Raw genomic sequence first — 13,668 nt, 5'->3', positions numbered from 1 at the left:
ATCACGTAATTGTTGGCCCGCAATGGTGATCACGTCATTGTTGGCCCGCAGTGGTGATCACGTTATTTTTGACCCGCAGTGGTGATCACGTCATTGTTGGCCTGCAGTGGGGATCATGTCATTGTTGACCCGCAGTGTGGTTCACGTAATTGTTGACCCGCAGTGGTGGTCATTACTTTGTCGGCCAGCAGTGGTTATCACGTCATTGTTGACCCGCAGTGGTTTTTCATGTGGTTTTTGAGCTGCAGTGGTGATCATGTGGTTGTTGGCCCTCAGTGTTGATCACGTCATTGTTGACCCGCAGTGGTGATCATGTGGTTGTTGACCCGCAGTGTAGATCACGTGGTTGTTGGCCCGCAGTGGTGATCATGTGGTTGTTGACCCGCAGTGTAGATCACGTGGTTGTTGGCCCGCAGTGGTGATCATGTGGTTGTTGACCCGCAGTGTAGATCACGTGGTTGTTGGCCCGCAGTGGTGATCACGTGGTTGTTGGCCCGCAGTGTTGATCACGTGGTTGTTGGCCCGCAGTGGTGATCACGTGGTTGTTGGCCCGCAGTGGTGATCACGTGGTTGTTGACTCGCAGTGGTGTTCACGTCATTGTTGACCCGCAGTGGTGATCACATGGTTGATAGGCCCGCAGTGTAGATCACGTGGTTGTTGGCCCGCAGTGGTGATCACGTGGTTGTTGACTCGCAGTGGTGATCACGTGGTTGTTGACTCGCAGTGGTGTTCACGTCATTGTTGACCCGCAGTGGTGATCACATGGTTGATAGGCTGCAGTGTAGATCACGTGGTTGTTGGCCCGCAGTGGTGATCACGTGGTTGTTGGCCCGCAGTGGTGATCACGTGGTTGTTGACTCGCAGTGGTGTTCACGTCATTGTTGACCCGCAGTGGTGATCACATGGTTGATAGGCCCGCAGTTTAGATCACGTGGTTGTTGGCCCGCAGTGGTGATCACGTGGTTGTTGACTCGCAGTGGTGTTCACGTCATTGTTGGCCCGCAGTGGTGATCACATGGTTGTTGGCCCGCAGTGTAGATCACGTGGTTGTTGACCCGCAGTGGTGATCACCTGGTTGTTGGCCCGCAGTGGTGATCACGTCGCTGGACGGCACGCCGTTCCGCGGGTTCTTCATGCAGGCGCGCGACGCGGCCTCGGACGAGTGGCTGGGCGCCTTCGAGGCGGCCGAGAACATCAACCTGCTGCCCGAGTGCAGCTCCATCACGCACGCCGACAACAAGGACAAGCTGCAGGCCACGCTCATCTGGACCGCGCCGGCCCAGGGAATGGGCAACGTGTACTTCACGTGAGTCCCCCGGTTTCCCCCGGTGCTCTTACAATTTACAGTAACCTTTTTTATTATTTTCCAACCAATAATTGAACACAAATACGAGGGTTGTCTGAAAAGTTTCCGACCTCAACATAAAGATAGCAGCACTCGTCAACGGAAATTGGGGAATGTATTTAGTCATGTTTTGGAATACACTGTCTGAAATTTCAGTTATTATGGACGTGAATTGATCTTTTAAACATCGTTTTCGTTAGTCGATGCGCATATTTTTGTGAAAATGAAAAAAAAAGAGTATCGAAGTGTCATTAAATATTTCTTTTTGAAAGGGAATACGTCTACGCTAATTGAAGACGTGTTGGACGGTGTGCACGGTGACTCTGCGCCATCATTTACCACATGTATATTTCGGGAAGCTCAATTCAAACATGGCCACACCAGCTCGGGTGACGATAAACGTATGGGACACCAATAACCGGGAAGGGGGAATCAGCTCTAAAAAAATGCAAAGACTGTTCCTTTGGCCGGAGAAAAAACAGAGATACTGTTTTCTAGGCTGTTATTTTGGAAAAATAATAACATAACTACGCATCATTACTTGACAAGCTGAAGCCAGAAATTGCAAAATATGCCACATTATCAAAAACAAAAAAATTTGTTTCACCAGAACAATGCACCAGCTCACACCTCAGCGGTTGCCATGGTGAAAATCTATGAACTGCGGTTTGAAATGCTTGACCACCCTCCTAACTCACCAGATCTAAACCCAATTGACATTTTTTTTTGTTCCCTAGGCTAAAAGTTGCACTCAGAGTACAGACATTTTTGTCGAATGAGGAGGCCATCACGTTCGTTAACAACTATTATGCAGAGACTCACGAAAACGATGGTTAAAAAATCAATTTACGTCCATAATGGCTGAAATTTCAGACAGTATTATCCAAAACATGACTAAACACATTCCCCAATTTTCGTTGACTAGTGCTGCCATCTTCATGTTGAGGTCGGAAACTTTTCAGACAACCCTCGTAAACGAAGAGTTCTTCGAAATTTCAAATAACTGAATCTTCGCAGAAACTACTCAGCATTTTGACTTCCAAGTTGTATGTTTTGTTTTAAACAAAGGCAAACACACACACACGTGGACGGAAGAATAATGTTCCTACAGCAGACTTAACCAGTTTTTGAATGTTTTGTTAATGTACGAAGAATATTCTTTCGGACTCATGTCCAATGTAAGTAAACTCAGTGTCCAATGTAAGTAAACTCAGTGTCCGTACATTAACGAAGATATCTGTAAATTTACGAAGATCCCTGGATAATTTGTAACTAGCATATTTTGTAAAGTTGAAGGTGAACAATTTTTTCATGGTGTGCTCTGTTCCTGTTTTACACACACCACCTGTGCAAAGTTTCATGCTAGAGACTGAGTTCGTATGTTAAGAATGATATGGAAACGGTGTGGATCATATCATCCCAAAATAGAATTTTCTCAATTTTTGATTTCTTGCAAATTATGAGTCAACTAATTGGCCTGTTATGCGTCGTTTTGTGCTAGAAGTATAAAGTTAAATAGATTTGCTAAAATTCGCTCTTGACAATTTTCCTCGTAGGATCATTGTTTTTGTCAATATTGTGTTCATAATTTGACCCAAAACTTGAAATTTCACTTTTGGGGAAAAATTAATAATATTTGAATTGCTGTATCTAGAGAACTATATGATGTACAGAGCTGCAATTGAACTCAAATTGTGGCATACTTAGTCTCTTTTAAAAACTGTACGATTGAGGTTTTTACTGTAATATATACATACAGTTAGAATTGGAAGCGAAACACCAAAAAAAAAAAGAAGCAGAAATTTCGCTGTTTTTTTTTTGCGAATATCTCAAAACGCCTAAGGAAATTCTGTTTGATAACTCCAGTTTCGGATTCAGCTCTATAAAAAAACATAGGTAATGACAATAAAACCGACAACTTAAATTTTTGCAACGAGAGGCCGTTTTTTGTCACCGTTTGCCCAGGTTATCAAAGAACATAATGATATTTTCTGTACTTCTATTTATAAATTTATTGTTATTCACTTATCTAGATAACAAGTATCTTTCGTTTTCAAAACAGAAATTACCTGTGAAAAGCCGTATCTCGAACAGTTGTTGCCAACCATGTTTCAGTTCCTTATTTCTAGGGACCGGAAAAATTCGCGGGTTCAATGACCACCAGGATGAACTCCATAGTTCTACGTACACTCGGTCCAATGCCAACCACTCATTGGCTGCTGTCTCGTGAGACGTCCCAACGTAGCAGCCTGTGATTCAATAAAGCTTTTGTCGGGCGTTTCTCATTGGCCCATAGTCATCCAGGTGAGTTATGAGCCAATAGCAGAGGCAGCACTGAGGTATAACTATTTGTATTTTAACCTATCGCGAAATGAATTCGCGAAATTTTCCGGTCTCTACTTATTGCCAAACTCTGGGAATCAATGTTACGATACAAAAGTGCCAGATAAAGGTATTGTAGCAGGTGCAGTCAGTGTAACCACTGAGGCACGCTGGAAGCGGGCTCCGTCACGACGCCAGACGGAGAAACCGTGAAAATGCTACGCTCGTGAGGTTCCCACGCCCCTCGCCCCCCTCAATCATCGCGGTGCTATGTCGGGTCACGGCGAGCCAGTAGGTCAGGGATGCCGGTACCTGAGGGGAGGCGGTACCAGCCCCATCTGCCGCTGCGCCGTGGCGCAACTGGCCTGTGGTCGCGCAACCACCGCCACACTTGCTTCCCACCCCGTGCCACCCGGTCACGTAGCCATTCACCAACCATTCTCCGTCCCACCACCTCAAACACATGTTCGTTACCCGCAACCAGGACGCAGGTACCTCATGCTCTCCTGGTAGTCAGGCCCTACTCCAGCCTCCTCCCTTACCACTGCCTCAACCACAATGCCATACTCTCCTGGTGGCGAAGTAGTTGCTATGTCCTGCTCAGTCATCATCCTCCATTCCATCACCTCAAACACATGTATGTTACTGGCAACCAGGACGCAGGTACCTCATGCTCTCCTGGTAGTCAGGCCCTACTCCAGCCTCCTCCCTTACCACTGCCTCAACCACAATGCCATACTCTCCTGGTGGCGAAGTAGTTGCTATGTCCTGCTCAGTCATCATCCTCCATTCCATCACCTCAAACACATGTATGTTACTGGCAACCAGGACGCAGGTACCTCATGCTCTCATGGTAGTCGGGTCCTACTCCAGCCTCCTCCCTCACCACTGCCTCAATCACAACACCATACTCTCCTGGTGGCGAAGTAGTTGCTATGTCCTGCTCAGTCATCATCCTCCATTCCATCACCTCAAACACATGTATGTTACTGGCAACCAGGACGCAGGTACCTCATGCTCTCATGGTAGTCGGGTCCTACTCCAGCCTCCTCCCTCACCTCTGCCTCAATCACAACGCCATACTCTCCTGGTGGCGAAGTAGTTGCTATGTCCTGCTCAGTCATCAACCTCCGTTCCACCACCTCAAACACATACATGTTACCGGCAACCAGGACGCAGGTTATGTCATGCCCTCTTGATAGCCAAGTAGCTGTTATGTTCTGCTCTACTGGAATCAGAACTCAGGTATTATCGTATTCGTGAAGTAACCAAGAAGCCATAAACCTTTTCATTTCTGGTAGCCAATCAGTAGATACCTTAAGAAATCGTGGATTCACTTAGCGATAGGCTAAAATTCAAGTACATTTACTTTGGGCTGCTTGGCTTTTGCTATTAGCTCACTGTTCATCTGGACGACTCTGGGACAATAAGAAATGAGAAACCTTCAACCAAAGAAGTATCAAATCACAGGCAAACCAGTAACGATAGCTCACAATTCAGCAGCCGATGAACTGGCGTTATTTGCCCGAATATACAGAGGATTGAGTAGTCTGTCTTGAAGCTCATCGAAACCGCGAAATTTTTAAGTCTCTACCAATCAAATGTTGGGTATTTATCGTCTTGGTAGCTAAAGTTTCAATTACCACCTACACACTTGGTAGCCATCGCAAAAGTACAAAATATCCGCCTTGAAGTCAGTAGGTATTACATCTCATTGTCATTCTAACAAGTTAGCTCTTGGATCCTTTTGTCCTGATAGGTAAATTTTATGAGTTTTCAATTTTGATATAAACTTCTGTTAGCTAGCTTGTTAGTTGTCCTATTCTTCTGGAAGAAAGTGTGGTTTACTTCCCTCTTCCTCTTTTCTGTACTTCCCCGTGTGCACACTGGCACAATTTGTTGAAGCCACTTCCTGTCACACAACGGCTTCTTCAGGTGATGGTGGAGTCAAGTTTCCACGCCGAAATGTTATATTTTAGAATTTCAGGACAGGACTGCAATCGCGAGACTTCTGACCCGCACTATACACGCGTCAGCCAGACTTCTGACCCGCACTATACACGCGTCAGCCAGACTTCTGACCCGCACTATACACGCGTCAGCCAGACTTCTGATCCGCCCTATACACGCGTCAGCGAGCGGAACAACAAGTTCACTAACTCCTTAAATGAGTGTTTATAGGGAACAGAATAAATGAAAACATGAGAGACGAGCCGTAACTCCTACAATGCAAGCACTCGGTATACGACATTTGAAGGGGTTTTATTTCGTTTAATGGAAATGTGTAACCACGGTGCTGCCATCTGTAGCGGATGGAGTGAACCAAAGTTACAAAATACAAAGGGAAACTTTACATCATTTAACAAGATGGACAGTATTTTAATAAAATTCCTTGTCTATAATCTGGTTCGAATCTAAGGTTTAGTATTATTTTCAAGTCTTTCCTGCTTTTAGCGGAGCCGTTCCATTATATAGTATTAAATTTTCGGTCTGCATATCGAATCATTCGATACTCAACATAGCTGCACCGGCCACGAATTTTAGTGGTGGGTGTGGATTCTACGTGCGGTTTGCGTCCAGAAATGTAGTTAAAAAAACAAACAATTTTGCTTATATTTATCACGCTTGGCATTATTTTAAAATTTTCTACGTTAAATTTCGTGTTTCCAAATTTCATACGCTAAGTGTATTTGCAACAGAGAACATGAATTTCTTGTTACCAAGCTCTGGGGAGTACGGAAGAACTTGCTCACTATTTTTTGACGTGACGTCTAAAAAATCGATGAACGCCGGCTGCATGCACGAAAAAGTGTCCCGTTACGCACATTGTTCCGTTACGCTGTGTCCCGTTACGCTCATTGTTCCGTTACGCTGTGTCCCGTTACGCTCATTGTTCCGTTACGCTGTGTTCCGTTATGCTGTCGGCGAGTGCAGTAATAATAGTTTATGTTACAATTGACTAAAAAATTATGGTGATTCATATAATTGATGATTGATAGATATTTGATTACAATTTATTCATATGAAAACTTGTTCATAATTATATTTAAACTTTATAGCTAAACGCCAGTTTTTAAAATTAACTACAAGTCATCTACACGTGAACTGTTTCGTCGACAGTTTATAAAGTGAAGTGAAAAGTTAATGTGGTTTTCATTGCTTATTACAACAACAACAATTTCGGCAATAAAGGTTAATTATTCTTGCATTTTAAAAATCTGATTACTAGTATTATTTCAAGTATTGATTCTTTTATTATAAAAATAATAATGATTCAATTTTATTCATTAAAGTATGCAATCATTTCATCAATGTTTTGTTATGACGTTGTCACGTTAAACTATCGTCCGTAAACCGACTTTACAGACAACCAATTTTTTTTTAAACAATCAGGTCTTTTTGTGTGTATAATAATAAATGGTTTTCAGTACGCCCACTGTCTGGGTATTGGGTATGCCAGCGGCGTGCGTGAGTTGGCCGCCCTGCTCCGGCGCGGGGAGTAGTGGAGTAGTGGAGTAGCGGGCCCGGCCAGTGCTCCTGGAGCAACACTGGAGTCGGTCTCGACGTCTGCCGCTCGTGACGCAACCCCGCCGACACTCCCCGGGAGGCGCGTGCTGATCCGTTCCTCTCACCGGTCAGACCCGAGACCCGCACAGAGTCCGCAGCTGCGCGCCGTGATTGTTCCGTTACCTCCCGCAGTCGCGCACGAGAAAACATTTTCTTTGAAAACCAGTTGCAATATTGTAAATTAGTACAACACGTTGTCAATGTTATTTTTGTATATATCAAATAAGTTTTTTGGAAACAATACTGAATCTTTCTTGTCGCGCTTACGAAAATTTGCGCATAAGTTTAAACTTAGAATGGTGTTATATACAAGCTTTATTTTTTAAATCATGGAGAAAAAACTGAATACTAACAACATTTTCACATTCTATTGGTTTATTATGCTTATTAATGTGCGCAGATAATAATGGGAAGCTATCAAAGGAACGGCTTAAATAAATAACTTTCACTAATGTAGGTTGGCCTACTGGGACAATGCAAAGCATAAATGCCCGGGCCAGAATCCGAACCCAGATTTCTGCGGATATTTTTTTGTAGCGATTCAGTTATTTTCACGTAAATGTACAAAAGTACAAATAGGCCCTAACTGTAATTTTACATGTTTACTTCAGTTTCATTTAAAAAAAAATATTATTTAAGTTTAATTTACAAAATATATTCTTCCAGTGTTCTCACGCGGAATATTGGAATAGTTGTCGGAGATTCGATTATTTCGCTGCAATATTGGTGGGAGTACCTGCGTCTATATAGTCAGCCAACAAAGCGCTTCAAGTTAGACTCAGTTGTTGTCAAGTCGTTCAAGCTGCCCATTGGTCGACAACAAGGTCACATCCTTATGCGGGTTACGCGTGATTGGTAGAGACTTACAAAATTCGCGGATTCATTGACCTCTAGTATAGACTCCACACTCCTTTAAATACTCGCGGAAATGACACCTGTCCATTGGCTACTGACGCGTGAGACGTCTCAACTAGGCTGTCCGTTATTCGGCACTTTCTTGGTTTAGTGTTGCCCATTGGCTCACAGTTCCCCGGATAAAATGTGGGCTAATCGCAGAAGCGGTACGAAGGTATAGTTGTTTTGATGCTAGCCTATCGCGAAATGAATCCGCGAATTTTGCATGTCTCTAGTGATTGGTTTAACAATTCTTCTCCTTGATAACTAACATAGGGCCGTCAAGGGGGAATCAAGAGAACTGCAGTCCAATCAGCAGCGCGAGACACATTCATATGTCCTTCAAGTCAACTTTGCTACTCAATGAACCGACGAAATAGTCATGAATACAAACATAGAACTAATAACAGTTTTAGAAGCAAGGTAGCTACAGGGAAGTGATTCTTCGCAAAAAACATTTTCAGAATATCCAGCACTTCTAGCATTGTCTGTGTTTCCGTATTTGGTGATTGTGAGTGGCTGTGATTGGACTAGCGAGTGTTCAGATTGCTTCACATTATCTGCTCCTTGTCATAGAAAATCATTTTGAAAGCCTGGGCACATATCTTAGATAGGGACACCTGTATTTCGCCAATACATTTCGTGTCAAGGTATTTCACAAAACACTGTAGCTTTTCTCCTGTTGTTATTGGCTGAGGTCGGTAAGAGGTGTCGTCCCGCTCTTGACGGGGCCAATGAGAATGTGGTCACCGTACTGCTGCACCCTCAAAATTTGCCATGACTCTTAGAAAAAGCTACAGTGTTTTGTGAAATACCTTGACATGAAATGAAATCGCGAAATAATGGTGTCCCTAGCTATAGACCATCCGACATGTAATTATTAAGACGACCTGTTAGCTCTCTGAACTAACCACGGACAATCTCTCCAGCACAGACGTCATTGGTGTTCCGGATCTGCCAGCATGTATCACGAGCACGGTGCATGCCACAATGGTTGTAATAGACGTGCCCGATAAGGAAGGGGAAAGGCGCTGGCAGTTCCTGGACCAGCGGGAAGGAGAGAGAGAGCGTGGTTGCGACATGGCTACAGTTGCTTCTCGCCCGCAGTCTGGACCCAGCAGGTTGTGCAACCTGCCGGTGCTGTGGGCGCGAGCAGTGTCGCAACACACGGCTAGGGACCTCGAGACTCCGAGGTGCGGGACCATAGCGGTGTGTATGGACCACGAGTTTCAAGGTGAGGGACTATAGCAGTGAGTAGGGACCTCAAGACTCCGAGGTGCGGGACCATAGCGGTGTGTATGGACCACGAGTTTCAAGGTGAGGGACTATAGCAGTGAGTAGGGACCTCGAGACTCCGAGGTGCGGGACCATAGCGGTGTGTATGGACCACGAGTTTCAAGGTGAGGGACTATAGCAGTGAGTAGGGACCTCAAGACTCCGAGGTGCGGGACCATAGCGGTGTGTATGGACCACGAGTTTCAAGGTGAGGGACTATAGCAGTGAGTAGGGACCTCAAGACTCCGAGGTGCGGGACCATAGCGGTGTGTATGGACCACGAGTTTCAAGGTGAGGGACTATAGCAGTGAGTAGGGACCTCGAGACTCCGAGGTGCGGGACCATAGCGGTGTGTATGGACCACGAGTTTCAAGGTGAGGGACTATAGCAGTGAGTAGGGACCTCAAGACTCCGAGGTGCGGGACCATAGCGGTGTGTATGGACCACGAGTTTCAAGGTGAGGGACTATAGCAGTGAGTAGGGACCTCGAGACTCCGAGGTGCGGGACCATAGCGGTGTGTGTGGACCACGAGTTTCAAGGTGAGGGACTATAGCAGTGAGTAGGGACCTCAAGACTCCGAGGTGCGGGACCATAGCGGTGTGTATGGACCACGAGTTTCAAGGTGAGGGACTATAGCAGTGAGTAGGGACCTCAAGACTCCGAGGTGCGGGACCATAGCGGTGTGTATGGACCACGAGTTTCAAGGTGAGGGACTATAGCAGTGAGTAGGGACCTCAAGACTCCGAGGTGCGGGACCATAGCGGTGTGTAGGGACCACGAGTTTCAAGGTGAGGGACTATAGCAGTGAGTAGGGATCTCAAGACTCCGAGGTGCGGGACCATAGCGGTGTGTATGGACCACGAGTTTCAAGGTGAGGGGCTATAGCAGTGAGTAGGGACCTCGAGACTCCGAGGTGCGGGACCATAGCGGTGTGTATGGACCACGAGTTTCAAGGTGAGGGACTATAGCAGTGAGTAGGGACCTCGAGACTCCGAGGTGCGGGACCATAGCGGTGTGTAGGGACCACGAGTTTCAAGGTGAGGGACTATAGCAGTGAGTAGGGATCTCAAGACTCCGAGGTGCGGGACCATAGCGGTGTGTATGGACCACGAGTTTCAAGGTGAGGGACTATAGCAGTGAGTAGGGACCTCAAGACTCCGAGGTGCGGGACCATAGCGGTGTGTAGGGACCACGAGTTTCAAGGTGAGGGACTATAGCAGTGAGTAGGGATCTCAAGACTCCGAGGTGCGGGACCATAGCGGTGTGTATGGACCACGAGTTTCAAGGTGAGGGACTATAGCAGTGAGTAGGGACCTCAAGACTCCGAGGTGCGGGACCATAGCGGTGTGTAGGGACCACGAGTTTCAAGGTGAGGGACTATAGCAGTGAGTAGGGACCTCAAGACTCCGAGGTGCGGGACCATAGCGGTGTGTATGGACCACGAGTTTCAAGGTGAGGGACTATAGCAGTGAGTAGGGACCTCAAGACTCCGAGGTGCGGGACCATAGCTGTGTGTAGGGACTTCGGAACTCCGAAATTCGAGACCATAGCGGTATGTAGGGACCCCGAGTCTTCGAGGTGTGGGACCATAGCTTCACACATTTGCCATGTGACCATGCAGAAGTGGTCACCCCCTGGATAATACACTAGAGACCAATACCGGACAACTAAAGAATTTTGTGTGAAAACTTGGCGTTTTTGTCAAGTCAGTCAATAGATGTCAAACGGTATGCCCAGTATGAACAATGTATATGTTTAATACATGTGGTATTGACATTATGAGAACAAAAATAACTTTATTTTATCTTTGAGAAAAGTTTTTTTTTGCACAAGTTTGTGGGATATATAAACCTATAGTTCTGAAAGTTTTAAAAAGAAGTGAATGATTTTTGACACGAGATGATAATACTATTTTTTTAAAAATTTTCTACAATACATTTTTGTTGTTACACCTCTTGCCGCTAGGTTATTTTGCACATTCTCGCCTGCGTTGTTAGTATATAGCTGGCCGGTATTGGTGTTGAGAGTATTTGACCACAGCTGTACACGTGATGTACACCGACTCTAGTCTTGCGATATGTAGAGACCGGAAAAATTCGAGAGTTCAACTCGCGACAGGCTAAAAAACAAATAGTTATACCAAAGTGCTGCCTCTGCTATTAGCTCACAACTCACCTGGATGACTCTGGGCCAATGAGAAACACCCGACCAAAACTTTATCGAATCACAGGCTGCTACGTTGGGACGTCTCACAAGACAGCAGCCAATGAGTGGGTGATATTTGACCGAGTGTGCGTAGAACTGTGGAGTTCATCCTGGAAGTCATTGAACCCGCGAATTTTTCCGGTCCCTACTCATTATTAGAGTCCCGGAAATTTCGCGGATTCCTCTGGCCTCAGGATAGAATTAAAATTTATAGGTGTGGTCGGCCCATGTTTACTTTCCCATTGGTTGATTTCTTAGCGAGAACATTTTTATCCTTGTTATTTGGCACTACCTTATTCGCTTACTTCTCTCCTAGCTGGACATCATTGGCTCACGGTCGTAGATGGGCGTGTCCAGATAACTGCGGTCCAATCATGAACACAGTGCGACAGTGTGGAGGTTTGCATTCTAGCTTGCGAGTAAATGAATCCGCGAAATTTCCGGGACTCTACTCATTATGCATGCCGCTACTATAGGGTACGCCACTACCGGATCTCAAACGAAAACAAATAAATAAATAAATAAATAGAATTTTAAAAATAATTTTATTACAAACAAATCGTTAGAACTAATACGACCGAGAATAAATTCAAGCCAAAGACGTAATTTTGGATAAAATGTGTAACATCTTAGATCTTGGTATACGGCATTTGTAGAGACCGGAAAAATTCGCGCTTTTGATGACCTCTAGGATAGACTCCACAATCCCCTACACACTCAGGCAAATGTCATCTGCTCATTGGCTATTGACCTGTGACACCTGTCAACTGGGACGCTTGCGATACGATACTTTTTTGGTTGAAGGTTTTTCATTGGCTCAAAGTCCTTCATATAAACTGTGATGGAATCACAGAAGCAATATAAAGGTACAGTTGTTTGGATTCTAGCATATCGTGAAATGAATACGCGAATTTTTCCGGTCTCTAGGCAATTGGTGGGAGTAATTCCGTGAATGCGACTGAAGTCAAGGAACGGAAATTCGTAACCTCAGTGCTGCGACCTGTTGCAGATGGCGCGAACCCAAGTTCACAAAGCCAAAGGGAAATTAATAGTTTTAACTGTTTATTTAATTTTAATAATATATATTTATTGTTAAAAATCAGATCTGAAGCTGGGGTTTAGTATTTTTAACATGCTTACATTAGCTCCACTTGTAACAACCTAACGAACTATGTATACAACGCTTGTAAGTCGATTTCAACCTACTTCTTATTTTCAAACAAATTTTTTAACTTTACAAGTAGGGTAGAGAGAGGCAATTCCGATCACTTCAAATTGTGTTGTGAAAATAAATTGTTGAAAATAATATTAGGTTAATGAAAATACATGAGCATAAACTTCAATATGTATACTTAATATACCTTGAATGAAAAAGGTAATTAATGGCACATATAAATTTACAAAAAAAATTATTCTTTAAAAGGTGATATCACAGGATTCACAAAACAAGTGGGGTAATTGCGATCACACACGGGGTAAATCCGATCATAGTGGGGCAATCATGATCACACACATTTACCTCATCTGAATTGTTTCTTTCCTTTGGCACCCACACAGATTTCATGATACCAGCTTCTACATTTCTGGCACTTGATCCAGTCCCCTCTGTTGGCAGACTGGCTCCATCTTCTGTTGCAAAATCCACATGGTGTGTCACTCGAATCTTTCATTATGAGGATTTCTTCTCCACTAGAGTCCATTTCATTTTCTGCAAACAGTCTTCGTCTCTTCACTATGCAATCTATCTGTTTCTTTTTTAATGTGGCAATTTTAACTTTTTCTGCTGTTGCCTTGATGTTTCCATCCGATGTCAGATGTCGAGATTTCTGCTTTCTGGTTTGTTTCGGTGCATTCCTATTTGTAGATGATTTGTTTGGGGTTGGAATGATGTCATTAAATCCAATGAGTTTCTGTTCACTGGGAGACTTGGACGTAGAAGCTGATATGGACATGGTGGATGAAGCTTGGGAACTGGAGCAAACTGTGTGTTTGGACGGGGAATGTTGGCTGTGTGACTTATTTTGAACATGATCAAGAGAAACATCAGATGAAGGACCT

General features: G+C 44.5%; 1 protein-coding gene across 1 annotated transcript in view; it reads left to right on the top strand.

Moving 5' to 3' along the window:
* LOC134530686 (putative defense protein 3) overlaps positions 1 to 13,668 on the top strand; it is a 35,862-nt gene that overhangs the window by 12,712 nt on the left and 9,482 nt on the right. The window contains exon 3 of the mRNA XM_063365755.1: positions 1,091 to 1,307. Coding sequence (XP_063221825.1) covers positions 1,091 to 1,307 — 217 coding nt within the window. The remainder of the gene's footprint in view (positions 1 to 1,090; positions 1,308 to 13,668) is intronic.

This window comes from Bacillus rossius, chromosome 1 (assembly GCF_032445375.1).
Source record: "Bacillus rossius redtenbacheri isolate Brsri chromosome 1, Brsri_v3, whole genome shotgun sequence".
NCBI lineage: Eukaryota > Metazoa > Arthropoda > Insecta > Phasmatodea > Bacillidae > Bacillus > Bacillus rossius.
Note: the sequence above shows the minus strand (reverse complement) of the source record. Positions and strands in the feature narration are given on the sequence as shown.